This window comes from Pezoporus occidentalis, unplaced genomic scaffold, assembly GCF_034315485.1.
Source record: "Pezoporus occidentalis ecotype Australia unplaced genomic scaffold, CSIRO_AGI_Poc_V1 ctg92, whole genome shotgun sequence".
NCBI classification, from domain to species: domain Eukaryota; kingdom Metazoa; phylum Chordata; class Aves; order Psittaciformes; family Psittacidae; genus Pezoporus; species Pezoporus occidentalis.
In genome coordinates this window covers 2,269,094-2,288,501 of record NW_026916284.1, presented here as the reverse complement: position 1 = coordinate 2,288,501, position 19,408 = coordinate 2,269,094, and the positions used below count along the sequence as shown (strand labels likewise).

Sequence of the window (19,408 nt, the reverse complement as noted above, 5' to 3'; positions counted from 1 at the left end):
CCCGGGGCAAGCGGGACACGGGAAAAGCCTCACCTCTCCTCATCACGGCTGTCTGACCTCCTCACAGCCCTCTCCATGCCCAAATTGGGTTCCTTACGGCAAACACAACTTCATTCCTTACATCTTCCCATGTCTGCCCCTCAACTCAGCACCGGGAAGAGGTCAGCACCAAACTGCTCTGACCAAAACCTGACTGATGCTCCTCAGGACAGCACACGAGCTCCGCGAAGGAATGAACCCCATGTGTTCTGACACGTGTTTTCATAGCTGACAGGCACAAAAACCACCGCAGAAGACCCTTAAATAGCAGAAAAATTACACAAGTCATGTTTATGGGTTATAAAAGCCCTTTTATAAAGCCATTTTTAAACAAAACCAAAAAGTTTACAAAAGAAAATAAAAGATACAGAAGAATGAGTTGCTTAATATATTCCAAAAAGGAGAAAAAATAAAAGAGGGGACACAATTCCAACATGCTGAACAATAAAGGGTTCTTTTTCTTTGTGGTTTCTTTCAATACAAAATACAAGCGAAGGATACACATACTTAAACCAGAGCTCAGGAGCAGGTATGCAGTCCTGGGAACCCTTTCAATAAAAGCAAAGCAGGGGGTTGTTTTTGTGTTTTTTTTTTTCTCTTTTTTTTTCATTTGTTGCAGGTACATACAGAGACTGGAATATGTAAAATTAAGTAGCACAAAAGACCATCACACAATTCTACCAATGAAGGTTGTAGCTAGAAAGTCATGAACATGGTCAACAGGCATGTCCACTTGAACCCCTTTCTTTAGAATAATTAAAAATAAAACAGTTGCTTTTACTTTAAATAAAGCATTAATGTTACATTCAGACTTCACTGCGAGTACCACGCCGCAGGTCTCAGCGTTGGCAAGGTATTGCAAGAAGCACCAGCCTGATGGAAACACCACACCTGCCAATGGCACCAGAATGCTGTTTGCAGCAGCCCCTCTCTTGGCTACAAGGCATGAGCAGGGGGCCTGCGGAGCCCAGTTTTGAGCCAAGCTCACCAGGGGATTGCGAATACTCAAGACAAATAGTCACTGCATCCCATCTAATGCTGCCCTACCTGGAGTCTCCTCCTCTACCTTCCAAGTGATTATTCAGGGTTTGCTGTGACACGATGTTCATGGTTCAAACAAAAACTTACGTAGCTCTTATTTACAGTTTTATTCTGGAACAATTGCTTCTGCGGGGAAAGAAAAGTAAAACTCACAAATCTGCAGAACACAAAGGGAAGGAGATGGCAGACGCTCCCATGCGCGCACTCACACCCGCGCACTCGCACACAAAATACTCTGGGGGGCTTTTACACACATTAGTCTGGCTTAAGCGGATTTGAGTATTTTCTCCATCCCACCCACGACCCCTCCCAAAATATATATATAAAAAACCCTCGCCCCAATATACAAAGCATATGCACAATGGTGTTTGCAGTCACACTGAGCATGCTCCGGCGATGGACCCGCTCGCGGTGAGGGGGGCAGGCAGTCTAGAGAGTCAATCCCGATAGTGGTCGAGACACAAGAGTCAGCACGTGGCGAGAACTTGACTACACTTAAGAAACAGTTGTGGTTTGGTTTTAATAGAAAGAGTTCAATGAAAAGACATTCAAATGCCAGTCATCTACGGAGGTGGGAAGGCTAAAACAAGGGTACGCTTGATCTGGGGAGGTCTCGGAAGGACACTGTCGTCTTTCAGAGCTCTGATGCTCCTCAAGAGTACTTAAACCAAAAGTCACCTTGGACAGTAAAACAGAACAGTTAGTGTTGCTTACTATTGTCACGAGCAGAACTTGTATTTAAACCTCCCAAAACTGTAGGAAAATAGTCAAAGTTCAGGGAAAATTGTCTATTTGATCATATACATATAGAATATATAATTTCCACATATAGATGTGACCCACCCCCCCAATCTAACATCTCCTATATGCCAGCAACTATTTTGTGACAGTGTCCCTTTAAACATCCATCTGCTTACATTTTCAGATCCTGCCTCCCCCAACAGATGAACATCCACTTCTCAACTATTAAACTCATGGATCAGTTTGTAGTCTTTAAGAACCATGTGTTCAACAATATGATCTGTTATAAAAATAAACACTTCACAAACAAATTACATAAAGCAAAGCACCAGTTTCTACAGCTCAAAAGCTTCCAGCATGTTACAGTTTACTTCCCTCCCTCCCTCACCTGGGTGCCTCAGTGTTTATTGTACCTTTGGGACCATCACCAGTGGAGGGGTAAAAAAAAAAAACAAAAAAAGGAAAGGAAAGAAAAGGGAAAAAAAGAAAGGAATTCCAGCACATCTCCTGCCACTGCCCGGGAAGGCCATTGCCTGCTGCTGATGCTGCCCCGTGCTGCCACAGGAGCTGAGCACACTGAGCACCGAGGCCTGGCAGTGGTGAGCTTCCCGAGCAGAAGCCATCTAAGGTGTGCTGCTTCTCTCCCCACATGGCTCTTCTGCTTTGATGAAACTAGAAGAGAACAAAAAGCTTCTTGGCTGCCCCATTTCCAAGTCTTGCTCTCCCCTACAATCCATTCCGAAACCCCATTTTGCTTGGCATGTTTGGCATTCTCGTGCTGATCAAATAGGATGTGAAGCAAGCAATCCTTAGTATGAAATTCCAACCGGAATTGCCAGTGTTCAAGCCCTGTGGCCTACTAAAAGCAGGACTATTGACATAGAGCTGCAAAACTGAACACAGTGGTGTAGATTCAGTAACAGAATGGACAAAAGGCTATACAATGGAAGTTAGTTCTGAACTACCATTTAAAGGCTAAGAGCAGGGCACTACTTAACTGAACTTTGGAATAAATCCATTCACCTCTCTGCAAAGGCTCCAAAACTACAGCTGTGGAACAGATGACAATCTTTCTCAAAGGCTTCTTCTGTGACTGAAACTTTCTGCTCCAGGAAGAACTCCTATTCCAGCACCTAAAGCAAGGCGTTTTCCACAGCTTTCCTTCAAGGAAACAGAATGCTTCACACAAGTGAAGTAAAAAGGACATTTAGAAATGGTAAGTGCCACTATTGAAAAATGCTGTGCTAAAAACAATAACTAAAAAGCATCAACCTTCACTATTTTCTTCTACCGGTAAAAATGGAAACCACTGTTTCTAACAGAGGAGCCAAGAAACCATTTGGGCTTAACACAGCGTTTGCACGAAATGGTCAGATACAGGAAAAGGTACAAAACCCCAGCAGCAGGACAGGGTTGACATCGTGTTTGGGTTGTGACAAACTCCAAGAGAAGCATCAAGCAGCCTGTACCAGCCGTGAGGCGAACGGATGAGAAAGCAGAACAGGTTTGTTAGAGCAAGGGCTGAAACTGCCAGGCAGGAAAGAATCCAGTCCAAAACCTGAACTGAGAACAACAGGAACTCTTTTTTCACAGCCTTCACTTTAGTTACCCGTGTTAACAAAAGAAGATCATACAGTGGAACTTACAAAAGACACTCTTCAGGAAATAATCCCTGGTCCGGCAGGTACAGAACCAACCACTTGACCAGTCAGCTAGAGGTATTCTACAGTTAATAGCGAAAAAACTCCCTAAGAAGCCAATGGACAATAGCTTGAAATAGTCTGGACTGAAAGGGACCAACCCTGTGGCCCAGACAGTCACTAAAGTGTATTCTATCCCCAGTTTTAATCCAACTGCTTTTGAAAACTTGGCCGTTTGTTTTCCCCGTATTACCCAAGAAGTGGAGGTAAGAGACTCTGCTCTCCCAGAAACCTGGCACGGGGGAAGAGGGGTGGGAGAGGAGAGGGGATTACATTCGCTTCTTTATCAAGAGTTGATACTTCAGCTCCAGCCTTAAGCTGTTCTGCAAAATTAAACCACTTAAAAAAGATTTACAATGGAAACACCGATCATCTTTATTGTAACGGCAACAGTAGTTTCATTAAAGAATATTAGAGAACTTAATTTTTTATAAGCCAAGGTAAAGTAATTTACCAGCCTCAATAAAATCCATGGCTATGAATCACACAAGACAATCACTCGGCTGTTAGATTAATAGTCATTCCACATTTTAGGCTCCACACTGTGCTCATCAGCATCTCCAGGCTTCCTACACCATTCAGCCCAACGTCCTTCCTGGTCATATTAGTGTCTCTCTCTACAATCCAGATAGGATTAAACACCTGGTAGCACGTGCACCAGCAATCCAACTGATTAGCTGCCTTATGTTAACCTTCAAGAGGCTGGTTACAAACTGTGTAGCTCTGTGACAAAAAGGAAAGATGCAAAGCTTCTCAGCTATAGATAACTGTGAGCGACACAGAGAAAGCACAAAGGGTTTCAAAAAGAGAAAAACAGCAGGTCCAGTTTTGAGTATTTCCACCAACAAACATGGCAGCAATCTCTGCATCGGGGTTTGAAACCCAGGGCTTGGGTACTTTAGAAAACAAGGATATGGCTGCTTGGATAAAAACACATTTAAATGCCACCACACACATCTCAAGTGTCTTGCATTTTGAGGGGGACATCCTGCTTTTTTATTAGGGAACGACAGAGCCCTACTACACTGCTTCCAAACTCCACTTCCTCCCAACTTCATCCTTTACCACTGTTCCCTAGTCAGCACTGCTCAGGCTTAGGGAGCAGAATGATGACCGACAGTCAGAAGCAGCCATGTCAATGTGAGAGCAAAGCCTCCCACACTGCAGGATGAAGACATGGAAGTGGGAACGTGGTGACGTGCACTACCACAGAAGTCTGCTGTCCAACACTGGAGCTGGAGAGGCTGAGCTCTGACTACACAGCCTCCTGAGGCCAGATGGAAGGAGAGAAGAGAAACACTTCAGCGTGACTCATGGGATCCGAGACTGACCAGAGCATTACAGGAATCCTTTGCTTCACATTTAGGAAAGGACATCCCTCGCCCCAAAAGCTAAAGAATTTAGTTTTACACTACCCGTTGATTCTTTGTTTTGTTTCCTTGGGAAAACTTTAGAGACATTTGCCACAATCCCAAACTGGAAACCAGAGGTTTTCAAATGGTTTGCAATTTTTCTTCCCTTATCCTGCCCACCTATAGCCAACTGTGGAAGAATTAAGGGATGGGAGAAGCTTGTAGGTTGTCTATCTGGATTTGTAGAGAATAAACTGCAATTCTCCTATTGCAGAACAGTATTCTCTCCAGCAAACACAAAAGATCTTGCATTCTGATCAGAGGGTCTTTACTAAATAGAAGACAGTGGCCCATCTACAAGCCTCAGGATTGCTTTCCATGAAAAGCGTGCCTGAATCCAAGAAACACAGGTTTTCTTCCCTGTGTTTCCTCTTCCTCAACTGGAATTCCTACCAACTACATTGGTTTCTGAGAGTGCTTTTGTCTCACCAGAAGTCTGTTAAAGCATAGCTTCATTTTCCCCACAGATTCAAACCCAGAAGAGTAGTCTGAAAGAACTCTTACCAGCACTGGGCAACCTATTCTAACAAGGATTTGTAAGTATGGTTTCCACGTATCAGTCTCAACCCTTATTGCTTCACAACTGCAGTTATCCCTTGAAAGAAAAATATATATATATATATATATATATTCAAAGGTCTGTTAATTTTGTCTCCAATGGCTTTCCTGGGGGAGGGAGAACAGAATGGCCAACAGAGAACATTGACTTCAAAACAGGACTGTGTAAGGGTTTCCTCTTATTAAAAAAAGGATACACTGTATTAAAGAGCTGAAAGTAAAGACAGCATTCAAAGCCCATGAGTCAAGCCACAGCCAAAACCGTGTTCTACCCCTAAGTGTGTTTTCTTTTCCTTTTTCTTTTTTTGTTGGGTTTTTTCTTTTTTTTCCTTTTTTTTTTTAAACAAAGATTTCCTCAACTGCCATTTAATCTTCCCCAGAGGGTGCTTCATCTTCAGAGCCCTCATCCCCTGACTTCTCTGGTGCAGGGCTGGCTGATTTTTTCTTTTCTGGGGGACTTTCAGGCTCTTCATCCTCTTCTTTAGGGGATGGGGTCTTTTCTTTTGTTGCCTTGGAAGCTGTGGGGCGGCCTGCCTTCCCTTTGCCTTTCACTGGGCTGGGGGTCACTGAAAGAAGAAAGAGCTTATAAAAGTTATGATCAGCAACAGAGGCAAAACTGTCACGTGGCTTCATACAACCAGGATTGAGCAACACATGGTGGTTTTACACTAAGCGTTAGAAAAGACCTTGAAGCTCATCCAGTCCAACCGTTCCCAGCACTGCCAAGGCCACCACTGACCCATGGCACCGAGGGCCTGGTCTCCACAGTGAACACTCACAGGGACAGACTGCAGCCCTGCCCTGGGCAGCCTGCTCCAATGCCTGAGCACCCTCTGGGGAAGGAATTGTTCCTCAGCTCCATCTAAACCTGCCCTGGTGCAGCTTGAGGCTGCTTCCACTGGTCCTGTCCCTTGCTCCTTGGGAGCAGAACCCAGCCACCTCCTGGCTCCATCCTCCTGTCACATAGTAAAGCTGAACTGAAAAGTTAGCTAATGATATCAGAACTATTTGATTCCATGTCCTGATCAATCACTAGATATGACACCACAAGCACAAATTTTTTGGCTACAACAGGCTGAAATTCAGACTGCTGCTTCTCAATAGGGAAAATTTTGCTATCTATGCAGTTTTTCAACAAGACATAGATAACAATTCAAACTCTTAATTAAGAATGAAAGCCGCCACATTATTACATGGTGCTGCTTTAAATCATGGCCTGTTACATGAATTACATTGCCTACAAAAAACCTGGAGAGGGCTTTGGACAAGGGCCTGTAGGGACAGGCCAAGGGGAATGGCTTTAACCTGCCCGAGGGGAGACTGAGATGAGCTCTTAGGCAGAAGCTCTTCCCTGTGAGGGTGCTGAGGTGCTGGCACAGGGAGCCCAGAGAAGCTGTGGCTGCCCCATCCCCAGCAGTGTTTAATATGAATGCTCCTGATCTCAAGATTTCTACCAAGTCTTCTGGAGCAGAAAGAGGAACTACTAACCTCTAAAGCAAAGGGAAGAGTTTTCTTTGCGTACACTCACCTGTAGCCTTTAGCCTGGGCTTCGGCATTTTCTTTTCTTTCCTCTCTGGTTTGGATTTCTTGGAGACCTTTTTGTTTTTCTTTTTTGAACTGCCATAGTCACTGTCATCATCATCTTCCATGAGGAAGTCTTCGTCGCTTCCTGAATCTGCTGGAAGCATAAAGAGATTTAAGGTTTTGTTGAGAAAAGAAAAGGGAGCAGAAGATACAGTTGAGGGATCTGCCAGTTCAACTGCAGAGACAGGAAACCAGGACTCTGTGACCATAAGAGCTTCCACCTATGTGCTAAATGACATTGCAGACGACTTTACACTGCCAGGGATAAAGCACTAGTATAATGACACAGCGAGTGTTTTGAGGGCCTCTACAGATGCTCCATCTCCTTAATAAGAGTGAGAGAAGTGATCTTCTCAATGGCACTTTTAACTCCATTGCGAAGTCATTCGCACTCAGTATTTCAGATTTCATTACCAGCAGAACCCATCTCTTCTGAAACAAACTGTCCTTCCCTGATTAGATCAAGGATAAAATGTACTTTTTTGTCATCTGAAAGGAGCATGAATGCTTCAAAAGCAACTGGATAGCAGCAAAAAGCATGAAGAATTTCACAAGTGTTAAAGCTTGGTCTGTTGGACAGACATGCAGCGATAAGTTACTGAGAAGAACAACTTACATCTTCACTGTCACAGTCAAAAAGCAAACCAGGTTCCTTCTGCTGTCTGGCCAAACCCATAAACTTCTGTTTAACCATACCCGTGTTACACTGATTTCAAACTTTTTACAATCCCATATTACTCACTCTCCTGGAACTGTGCTTCATCATCCTCTTGTTCTTCCTCCTCACTCCCCACATCATCCATAAGCATCTCTCGTTGTTTAGAGGCTGCTTTGGACGCTGCCTGTCGTTGCTGACGCACATTTTTGTGGTCTTCTTTTTCATCCTCACTGTCCTCTGCAGCAAAAGTCACCACGTTATAAGGAGACAGGGAACAGAGATCACCTTGAGGTAGCACAAGTGCAAGACACAGGCCAAGGCAGAATTAAGATGCTCACTGTTTTTTACCTGCAGGCCTTTTCCTGGATTTGGAGGCCGCCCTCTTGTTCTTTTCTGGTTTAGCCTTTTTTCCTTTTTTGCTTTTTTGAGAGCTCTCATAGTCACTGTCAGCTTTGCCATCATCTGCTCCTAAATCATCATCTTCGCTGCCAAAATCTTCATCTGGAAGGAAAAGGTACAGCTATGAAGTTTCTTGTATCATTCTGAAACAGGGACAAGAACTAGAGGGAAGAGATTCACAGACACCTATCTGCTGCATATTATAACACAAAACCAAGTTATCCCAAACCAGGATGGGAAATAACAGCAGCAAGAAGCAGCATCCAGCTTAAGTGTATTAGGAAAGTGCATGCTTCTCTAGGCAGAACAGTTTCTTTCCTATGCTAAACCCTACTCCTGTAACTCATACAAACTGCTCTTCACTTTGTAGATACACTATCTGCACAATGGAGTTAGTTACCTGCCGAATGTGAATCATCTTTCTTAGTCTTCACATCTTTTTCTTCTGAATCCTCACTGAAAATGAGAGAAAGACAGGGTTTGGCTGCTGTTTTAACTTTGGTTTCAGGCACTGACATATGGAAAACACCAATATGCAGAGAGCAAACTGATCTCCAGGCTGGGAACAGCCACTTGTCCTGGACATCACATGCTATACTTCAGAATTACTCAGCTGTGAATGGAGTGATCATGGTTGGAAAGGTAACGTTCAACCTTTGAATCACAGACAAACTTAAAGTGATCCAACCAGGAAATAATAAGGTTGAGATGAACCATGCACTTCACTCTTAACCCTACCAATAATACAGGTCTTGCATTTTACAGTTAGAAATTTAGTATTATATAATGCATGGCTGAGCCTATGAATGGAATAAAGTTTTATACTGAATATTATAGTCATCACATTATGTCACTGCTTCCTTCAGACCCCTTCATCCTCTATTGCTGTACAGCACTTGACTAGCACATATTTGGTTTACAATCTCTCAAATGATCTCATTTCTGAGGGAGTTTCACCACCCCTCACCAGAGGGCATCCCTATCAAGCAGGTACTCATGCTCTTATCCAAACCCCCATCATTAGTCATTCCCACTGGCCAGAGAGGGCTTTCCTTTTAGCATGTAAGAACATGCACTCCAATCAGGGAGCAAGCAAGTGTTCTAAGCAGGAGTGGCGAGGACTCTGGTAAGGGCCAATGATGTACAACATGTACAATAGATCAAACCTCTGCTGCTTTCTGAGCTGGCAGTTGGAGCTGCCACACAACACTTCGAGATCTCATAGTTTAGGTAACTTGTCCCACCACGGCCCCTCAGGCCTGGATGTTTTCTGTGTGGGTTTCAGTCCCTTAAAGATATAAGCTGGTTTTCCATGCAAGCCCTCTGTGAGTTTTGCAATACATACAGAACTGTTCTTACAGATTTAAAAAGCCCCAAAGCTAAAAGGACATCAAGGTCAGCTACTAAATTGCTTTGGGAGCTGCCCAGCCCTATCTCTTTACAGGTCATATCCATTAAATCCTTGATTTCAGGTATTCCAGGCACTTGCCAGGGTGAAAAGTCTCTCCCACTCAGTTCACAACAGCAGGTGGACCATGGAAATATTTGCATGCCTACATTCATGGAACAGGAAGATGACGGGGAAGCCTCCTACGTGTAGAGCGCAACAGGATCAAGAGACACCTTGAGTTTACACAGTATGAATAAACTCCATCCCTGAAGCTGGTGTCTCTCATGAGGGCAGTCAGTTGACTTGAGGTGTTATGGCAATCATTTGCTGACCACAGTTACTGTAAACAGGAAGATATTTTCACTCTACAGGAAAGACTTCCACTATTCAGTGGGACATCACTTAGAACAGAGTCCCTCCACACTGCTGGAGCAACTCAGTTATCAAAGCAGGTTACTCTGGTTACGAATTAGACAAAAACAGAAATGATAAACAAAGAAATATAACAAATGGCCCCAGTTCCTAACTGCCACTGTACTGATGCATTTAATCTTTAACCAAAAGGGGGAATGGCTTTCAACTGAAAGAGGGGAGATTTAGATTAGATATTAGGCAGAAGTGGTGGTGATGGTAGTGAGGCGCTGGCACAGCGTGCCCAGAGAAGCTGTGGTTGCCCCATCCCTGGCATTGTTCAAGGCCAGGTTGGACAGGGCTTAGACAAGCAGAAGGTGTCCCTGCCCATGGCAGGGGGTTGGAACTGGAGGATCTTTAATGTCCCTTCAACCCAAACCATTCCATGATTCTTTGAATGCTCCAAGCATATGGAAAAAAACATGTAAAACAGAATGCATCTCGCCACTGACTTACCTGGATAATTGGAACAGTTGCCAATTTCTGTAACTCTGATCATGCTCCTTCCCATTCCCACCATCTAGCTCTGGAAATTTCAATGACAAAGTACTAGTGACAAGTACTTTCCACATGATTTCTCTGTCTATTCGGATGAGAAAGAACCACCTCAATGTCCAAACTGATTATTCAAGCTATTCAAGCTTTGTGATTGAGAGCTCTGTGACTTACACTGCAGACCTTGAACCCCACTTATAATCACTCCTCTTAGGATTTACTGCTCCCCAGACACAGGATGAGGTTTGGAGCCATGTTTGTAGTGGAGGAAGTGCTGCTTTTACCTGTCCTCCTGAGAGTTCTTCCCAGATCTCCTCTTATTTTTAGCCTCCCGGGGAGACGAACGGATTTTCTTCGATGGGGGACCTGAATCTCTTCCATAATCTTCATCTGGATGGGACAGCACAAAATGGCTTTGAGTCAAACTCCTAGTTCCCAGCAAACTGACTTCTACAGCTATCACTTAAACTGCCCATTTCATGCACATCAAAAAGAAGCCCTTAAAAACCCCAAACCAACACAACAACAAAACCACAAGGCTTCAAACAGAACTTTATAGAAGCAAAGTGCTGTCTTTAACCAGTGATTTACCTTTTCTTCCACTGGCAGCACAACCAATGCCCCACACAAACAAGTCCGACATAGGAAGATGAGCTACAGAAAGCCCCACAAGAGGACACAGTGTCTCATTTTACAGAAACAGAGTTGTTATCCAAACCTATTACAAGCTAACATCCCTACATATTTCTGCATGCTTTTAACAGCACTTTATTTACTGTGCTGTGATGGGAAAAAACACATGTCATTGTGGAGTAGTTTACACAGTAACTTTTTACAACTATTACACAATACCTTATACAATACGAGAACAGGACTGCCATGAAGAACTATGCACATTTGTCTTCATTATCAGCACAGCCTCACTGAGCAAACAGTAGCACTATGAGTGTTTTCTAAGAGCACAAAACGTATTCCATATGGCTTCCAGCAACATTCCATTAATTCACAGGGACATAAAGACTGGGGGTTTGGAGATGCAACTCCCAAAAATGCCTCCTGACATTACGGGATTAACTGGCATCCCACTAAACTGGAAACATATTTTATGGGAGAAAAAGTGGCATCAGGGAGATGCTGCCCCAGAACATAACATAGACCAAGGAAGAAGATCATTGCTGCCAACAGCCTCAAGGCACTACAACAATACAAGCATTAAATAGTAAGATTTCTATCACCATTGTTTGCTTAATACAAAGCATATGAGGATCATTATATTTGCAAATACTTATTAACAGTTCAGGCTGTGAAGAGCAGAAAGTCCTTCGAATGTAAGTTAAAGATGTGACCAGAAGCAAAACAGTTGATACGCAAAGCAATAAATGAACTAGGCCCAAGATTACATTGGTAAGAAAAAAAGTCATTTACCAGCATCATCTGATTCCTGAAACTGGGAATAATCGACCACCTTCCTGTTCCTGTTCAAAAGTAAGGGGAAAAAAGAAGTTAGCAATTTGAGATGCAAAAGCTTTCTGCAAGTACCAAGAACGTGCCATATCCTTGCTTCCAGTGCAGGATTTGCAGCCTAAAAACACTTTAAGCAAACTCTCCTAAGCAAGCCACCTACACCTTTGAAGTCAGAGACGAACAGTGAGTATATTCTAGCATTTTCCTAAGGAGCTGTTATAATAGACTGGATTATAGCCTCGGAGTTGAGAAGTGCTTTGTGATAAGTAGCACTCTCTTACGGCTCATGGCTGCAGTGAGGAAGAGCCATCTTAACCTGCACTACATGGCTCTTTCATCATTCACACCATGGAGCTGTCATTATGTATCACCACACTAGTGAAAGCCTATTCTAAAGCAGTGTTTCCACCCCAAGATTAAAGATGCACTTCAAGAAAGCATCAACCTGAACTTTAAGCCAGAGCTTCCCCTAAGACCCTGTGGCACAGCTGTGTTATTTAAGACCAGGATTCCAGGTGGAAAACAAGCACACAAATATCAGCATGAATTAGAGAAGCATTTCCATATTGTTTTCCAACCCCTTTGACTCAAAGCCAGTGGCAAAGCTGATTTTGCAGCAATCACCACCCATGCTCACCTCTACAGCCACAAAAGTCAAGCAAGGGGCAGGACCTGGAGGACCACTGCACAGAGAAGGCAACACAAGCCCCCTCCAGCACATGAACCACAAAGCCCTTCCCCTCTCCTGCCCTGCCGAATTCCACACACAAACTGGACTGCACTTTGCAATTAACATCATGCATTGCTGCCGAGAGCATTGAGCTGAAAGATGTCTCAAAGGCCACTCTTGCCTTCTGGCTGTTGATCCATTTGAAATCAAGTGTGAGTTGGCCTCCTGTACAAGTACCTCTCCTCATGGCTTGCAGCAACAGGCATCAGAAGATGAAGAAGCACAACCTGCACAGAGCCTCCCTAAAAAACTCCCCCAAAACTCCAAGCTCTCAACAAAGAAAGCCCCAACAAGCAAAGAGAAGGGAAGTAAAACCAGTCATTAGATTGCTACAGGCTAACGGCATCCAAGCTGCAGAGTACGCGCAAGTGGAACAAAGTACAAGAGCAACATGCTCCCGAGCATTGCTCGCTCACAGCCCAGCACAGGAAGACACCAGTTCAAGAACACAGCCACTGGCAAAGCCTGTTACAGTGCACTGTCCAGGAACTCCAATTCCTATTCCAACAGGCAGCTTCCTGAAGACTGCCTCCTGATGTGCCTCCCACGTGAAAGCACTGATTTTATTCTAGTAAGCATGTGAAGAGCAATGAAGTTACTAAAGAAGATGTTCAATCACTTCTCTAACATGCGAGATGGAAGTTGTAATCTTGCCACCTTGTCGTAACTTGGTCACACACAGCTGTATCTTCCTTTTTTCAGACAGAGACCCAGATTAAATCAGGCCCTGAAAACACAGCACAGACAACAGAACTTCAGTGAAAAACACTGTCCCTATGGAAAACATCCTTCCCCTTTCTAAACTCTGTACCCTGCGTTCAGCTGGACAGTAAATCCTGCCAGGCTCTCACTACCTGCTGAACAGGAGCAGCAATACTGGTATTAAAAACCCATCACTATGGCAGAAGGAAACTAGAGAGAAGGCAGGTTGTCTTGCTTGATCTGATTTTGCAGGGCAAGGAGAAGAGCAGAGGAAAAGGAATAACCCACAGTGAGATTCCTGCAGACAGAAACGTGCAGGTCTTCCCAACAGAGCCGGAGAAGCTCCCAAGGGCAGAACCAGCAAACAAGCTGCTCCTGCCTCTGCCATTCTCCTCACTCTATACTCATCACTCACCCCATGGAGATCAACTTATGCTTGGCTGTAGACCTGTCAACAGCACTGATGTGCAGTGCTTAGTAACTACAAGCTTGCAGAGAGAGACTGCATCCTTTATTATGCCAAGGTGATAAAAACAGAGTAGATAAGTACACTGGGGCTTAGAGCCAGAGAAAAAGTAGTGCTGGTTTTGTCAAAAACGAGAAGCTGTTAAGGCAAGCAACCAGATATAAACCATTTCTTACAACCAGGCAATAAACCATTTCTTACATTCAGTTAGACTGAACATAAGACAATCTTGTAGGCATCTGGGATGGATACTGTTCAAGCTGGTTTCAAATACACACTGAAACTTTAACGTAACTCACTTGCTAATTCAGCTTTTTTTAACATTTACAGTGTGCATGTGAAAAGGAACTGGGGGAGAAAAGGTAGAGAGAGAAGTTGCCATAGTGTGAGTTTATTTAACAGCAGTCAGTCCAGTACTGCTGGAATAAAGAGGAACTCTTCTAGCAAGTCTTCAGCACTTACTGAGCAAAGTAATGCTCAAGTCATTTACTAAGAACTCAGAAATACCCAATGGTTCTTATAACCCATACTCAATGCCCACCAAGCCGAGTAAGGATTGTATAGGAATACCCCATCTTCAGCTAGTAAATCCCCTAAGTCCTCAGCCTTTGGAAGTCAACATGTCAGATTACCACCATTCAGGGAGTTTCTGGCTTTGTAAAGGGAATGCTCAGCTCCCCAGGTATTTCCACAGGCATTAAAACCCACAGATCAAGCCCCAGTTTAAACAAAATAACACATCAGCTCCTGAAAAGCAATGCTGGGAGTCTTCAAAAAGCTGGTGACCCATCTCATCAAGCACTGAAGAGCAATGGTTAGGACAAATAAATGACAGAATAAATGGTTACTGATGGGGTTTTTGGTTTGAACTCCAGCATTTAACCACTATCACCATCAAACCAAGCACTGTGAGGAACATCAGGGCCCTTCCCTCAGTGCAGGTCAAAGTGTTCACTTCCAAGTTCCCTTTCCCACCTGGTAAAGATGTCCCACTGTGAGGGCAGCATCTTGTCAATAAGTATTGCTATTAAAAGCATCCCTCTGGGGCCTCTTTTACCCACAGATAAGGCAGCCAGGAGATGTTTTTCCCACATACTTTTAAAGCTGTGCAAAACAAACACCCAGCGCTGGATTTAAGCCTTAAACGAACATTCACTTACAGGGACACAGCAGAAGCTGAAACATCAAAGCCCAGGGACAGTTCTGTACCTAAAGCACATCGCTATGGTGTTAGATGGTCAAACCCAGCACAACTGTACTCAGACAAGACTGGAGGAGAGGTTCCCAATTACAGAGGTCATTGTTTGGGGCTGGACTTGGGGTAATTCCAAATGCTCTAAGACTAAGCACTGTTCATGGCATCTGTAGGAATTTTTAGGGATACACATGACTTGGAACTCCGTAAAGCAATTAAATGATTTATGCAGCAACAGTTTTGGGGCCATCCTCCATTTGAGCCTAACTGCAATTACTAAATACAATACAATACAGAAATGGCCTGATGCAGCGCAGGGGGAGGAAAACCACAAGCCCCAAAACACCCCCTCCCAAATCAATTCTGCAACCTGTGCTGTTCCTGGTATTTCAATTCCTATTGCACCTTTGCCTTGCTCTGTTTCTCTTCAGGCTGAACGTTTTCAGAGCAAGGATCAGATCTTTTTGCTCATCTGGAAAGCATCCATAGATTATCTCTGGACACGATCACACATTATTCCTTAAATTAAATCCCCAAGGAAGAGCTGCTTTCCCTCCTACTCCATGCAAGAAATCACAATATTTATACTTTACATTGTCCAGGTACAAGACTGGCAACAATTCATATTTAGAGAAATACGGCTTTTCCTGCAAGCAAAATGTCAAAGGTTCCCCTTCCCCTGTGGTGCCAACAGAAGGCTGGGATTCAAGTGTTACTAATACAGAAAAATTAAGTGCCTTGAAGCACTGAGATGGATCAATTCATAACTGGCTTTAATCTTAAAATGAACAAACAAAAACCCCTGTGACTCCTCTACTCGCCCAATGCCTGCAGGGAAGGAATTACCAGCGAGTGAAAGCGGCCAGCAAGGAAAAGCAGAAGCGAAGGCCAGCCAATGGAGAGTCAAAATTCTTCCTTGAAACACATTAATTGATGTTCTTTATAAAAACAGTGCCTCAAAATTGGGTACTTCAGTTGTATGAAGGAACAGGAAGAGATGGCACGATGCAGCCACCAGCTCCAAACGCTCTCTGCAGTGCTTGAGTGGAGGCAGCCACATGAAGCAGCGGTTCAGTGACTGGAGCTTCCTTTCCTTTCCACTCCTTGCCATTTGCCAACAATAGTGCAGATACCATCACTACCCACCCAGGAGCAGGTTAATTGTGTAGAAAGCACTTGGGTCCAAGTGCCAGGCAAATGAAGCCTGTAAATACCAGGACTTCACTACCACTTTAAAGGAACCAGAGTATTAAGGCAATATTCTACCAACAAGTGGAGGAGAAACAAGGACACAGGCCAGATTTTACGAAATGCCTTGTTTTAAACACATGCAGATCCACCAGAAACTGGTAAACATAATAAATTAATTCTAAGCCCACTGAACACAGGAAAACTTCTCCAACACTCAGTATTATTCTGATGAGAAACCCTTCCCCAGACTTCCATGTTATCAATAAGCCAACACATCCAGACAACACCTCAAAGCCAACAACTGGAGGAGTTTCTGATTTAAACCCATGAAGGGAGCTCTCCAGTCACTCCCTAGCACGGCAGCAGCCTGCACCAGCCACTGAGGAGTGACATTTTTCCCCCGGGAGGGCTGTTTAACACAGCTGCATAGTAGATTGCTCCTCACACGTGCCAAAGGGTTTGCTGCTGCTAGCAGCCTGGACTTTAGCACCTCATTTTCCTGCCTGTCAGCAGGGGTGACCCAAGTCAGCTCTTTCACAACGCTGCAAGGCCGGGCACATTTCTATTCATCGATTATTTTTGTCTCCAAATGGTGGCTCAGACAGTTACTGAATAGCAGAAAGCTTGGGAGCTACCTGGGGAGACACAACACCTCCCTTACCTGTAGCGAGCCTCCCGGGCTGGCAAGTTAATCACCAGCAGAACAGGCACTGAAGTGTCACCCTGAGCAGCAAAGTCACATCACCTCTATATTTCAGAGCACAGACACTATCATTCAAGATCAGACCACCAGTCCATCTTGGCCACCATCCTGCCTTGCAAAAGGCCAAAGCCTGATGCTGCAGAGCAGGGAGTACCCACTCCTATTAACCCACCTTTTGGACCCAAGACAATTCCCTAAGGCTGGAACTTGAGCTTTACCTGCCCTTACCTTTGCATGCAGGAACACATACTACTGGGGCAAAAAAAAAAGCTATGAAAAAACAAGTGTTTCCCTAACCACTGTGCCCAACTCCCCCACTTAGCACAGTCCTAGCTTCCAGTTATTTAGCTCCTGTGTGCTAGAAACATTACTTAACTACAAAGGCCACCACCTATAAACGTACATGTGTAAGTTTTTACAGCCATAATTAATTTCATATCAATTATTCCACAGGACACCCAGGATCCACAGACCAGGCTGCTCACTGGGAATCAAAGCACAACCAGTTACTTAAAGTACCCTGAGAATGAAAACATTTCAGAGCATTCAAACAATACCTGATGAAACCTCTTACTTTCGCTATAAAGACAATTCGAATCTCAAGTCCGCTCTGTGAGCACTTTCCAGTTCCCTCTGCCCGCCTCAGGTACATGCCCTGGGATTTCAAAGTTACCCCGATCCAACCCCGTGGCTCAGGTTACCCTGCAGCCCCGCAGCTCCAGGTGCAACCAAAGCCACAACCACCGGGACCTACCTCCCCTGCGGCTGACAGCACAGCCCGCTACGTAAACGCCCCACGGGTTCCTCCTTCCACGGGCTAAACCCAGCGCTCTCAGGGGTGAAGGGGGAAGCACCCGTAGGAAACGGACCCGGGGACCGCTCTTAGCGACCAGGCGAGAGGAAAGGGGCGTGCGCTGAGCGCGGCTCCCACCAGAGGGGGCGGCTCCTCCCAACTCCTCCCCTAAACGTGGTTTAACTCCGTGCACAGCCCCTGGGCCCAGACCCTGCCCGGGCCCGGCGCCGTGCCCGCGGGTCCCCTCCCCCTGCGGCGTGCTCCGCTTCCCCCCGCGCGGGGAGCGGGCCGCGGGGGCTGCGGCACCGGGGATGCGCTCTTCCCGTTACAAAACGCTGCGCGCAGCCTCTCCCCGGGCCTGCAGCGCACCGGCCCCTCGGCGAGGCGGCGAACCAGGCCGGGCCGCTCGGAGAGAGCGATCAGTGCACCGGGTGGCGGGGAACGTGTGACCGCAGGGAGGAACAGAGGGGACACGGGCCCGGGACTGCACCCGCGCGGCCTCCCTGCCCCTCACCCCGCCCCTCCGCGGCTCGCCCGGGCCTCAGGCTGCCCCTTCCCCAGGCACGGCCTGCGGCGAGGCCTGCGGCAGGGCGGGCGGGAGGGCCTGCAGCGCCGGGGGCCGGGCCCGGGCAGGGAGGGAGGGAGCAGGGAAGGAGGGAGGGAGGGAAGGAGGCAGCGCTGGCGCCGCGGGTGGGAGGAGAGGCGGGAGCGGGGCCTCCGCGCCCCGCCAAGGACTCACCTGACAGGCCTGGACATTTTCCCCGGCGGTTCGGGCCCGGCGCGGGCAGCGTCGCCCGGCGCGGAGGGGAAGGAGGATCGGAACGGAACGGTCGCTCGGTGCGGGCTCGGCGTCGCCCGTCCCCTCCCCGGAGCGAGCGGGAGCCCTGGGCCCAGCGCCTCGGGCCGCGCCTCCGGAGCCGCCTCTTCCCCCCCTCAGGCGCTGCCGCCGCCGGCCCGCGCCCCGCCGCCGCCGCAGACACCCGCTCCTCTGCGAGGGCCGCGCGGCCGCCCCGGGCCCGGTCGCCGCCGCTCCGCCGCCGCCGCGGTGGCCGCCGCGGTCGCCGCCGCCCCGCACGTTCGAGCCGCTGCGCGCGGCAGATTCGCCACGGGGCCCCGGCGCTGCCGCCCCGCTCCGGGCAGACCCGGCCTGGCTGTGCCCGCCCCGCTCCGCCTTGTCCCCGGGGCGCCGGCGGGGCCGCAGCCGCAGCTTCGCCGCGCGGGGCCTGGCGCGGTTTTGGAGGGAAACCGCGGGGAAGCGGGCGCCGGGGCCCGGCTGCCTGAGGCCGGGCCTGCCCCGGGGGGCCGCCGTGCCTAGCGCGGGTTAGGCAGGGCGGTTAGTGCCGAGGGGCGGCCCTTTGTCATGCAGGAGGGCCGCCATTGAGGGACGCGCTCCCGGAGCGCTGCCGCGGGGCATGCACGAACGGGGGAAGCAGGGAGCTGAGAGGAACGGGGTCACCGAGCGGGGCCCGGTGAATTCATGGAACGGTTTTGGTGGAAGGGGCCTCAAAGCTCCTCCAGCTCCAACCCCAACACCTTCCATAGAGCAGCTTGCTCCAAGCCCTGTGTCCAACCTGGCCTTGAACACTGCCAGGGATGGGGCAGCCACAGCTTCTCTGGGCACCCTGTGCCAGCGCCTCAGCACCCTCACAGGGAAGAGCTTCTGCCTAAGAGCTCATCTCAGTCTCCCCTCAGGCAGGTTAAAGCCATTCCCCTTGGCCTGTCCCTGCAGGCCCCTA

At 47.0% G+C, this 19,408-nt stretch overlaps 1 protein-coding gene across 2 annotated transcripts; it reads right to left on the bottom strand.

The window, feature by feature from the left end:
• Positions 1-1,570: 1,570 nt before the first annotated feature.
• Positions 1,571-18,638, bottom strand: NUCKS1 (nuclear casein kinase and cyclin dependent kinase substrate 1). Of its 2 annotated transcripts, none has more exons than XM_062605610.1 (8): positions 18,412-18,638; positions 11,854-11,903; positions 10,713-10,818; positions 8,533-8,588; positions 8,082-8,234; positions 7,818-7,970; positions 7,020-7,169; positions 1,571-6,057 (listed from the first exon to the last, which is right to left on the bottom strand). In XM_062605610.1, the coding sequence occupies exons 1-8, from the start codon at positions 18,426-18,428 to the stop codon at positions 5,858-5,860; spliced, it is 885 nt and encodes a 294-aa protein (XP_062461594.1). In that variant the 5' UTR covers positions 18,429-18,638; the 3' UTR covers positions 1,571-5,857. The 2 variants fall into 2 exon arrangements, with proteins under 2 accessions (XP_062461594.1, XP_062461595.1); XM_062605611.1 differs by having other exon boundaries at positions 7,020-7,166; positions 18,412-18,636.
• Positions 18,639-19,408: the final 770 nt, after the last annotated feature.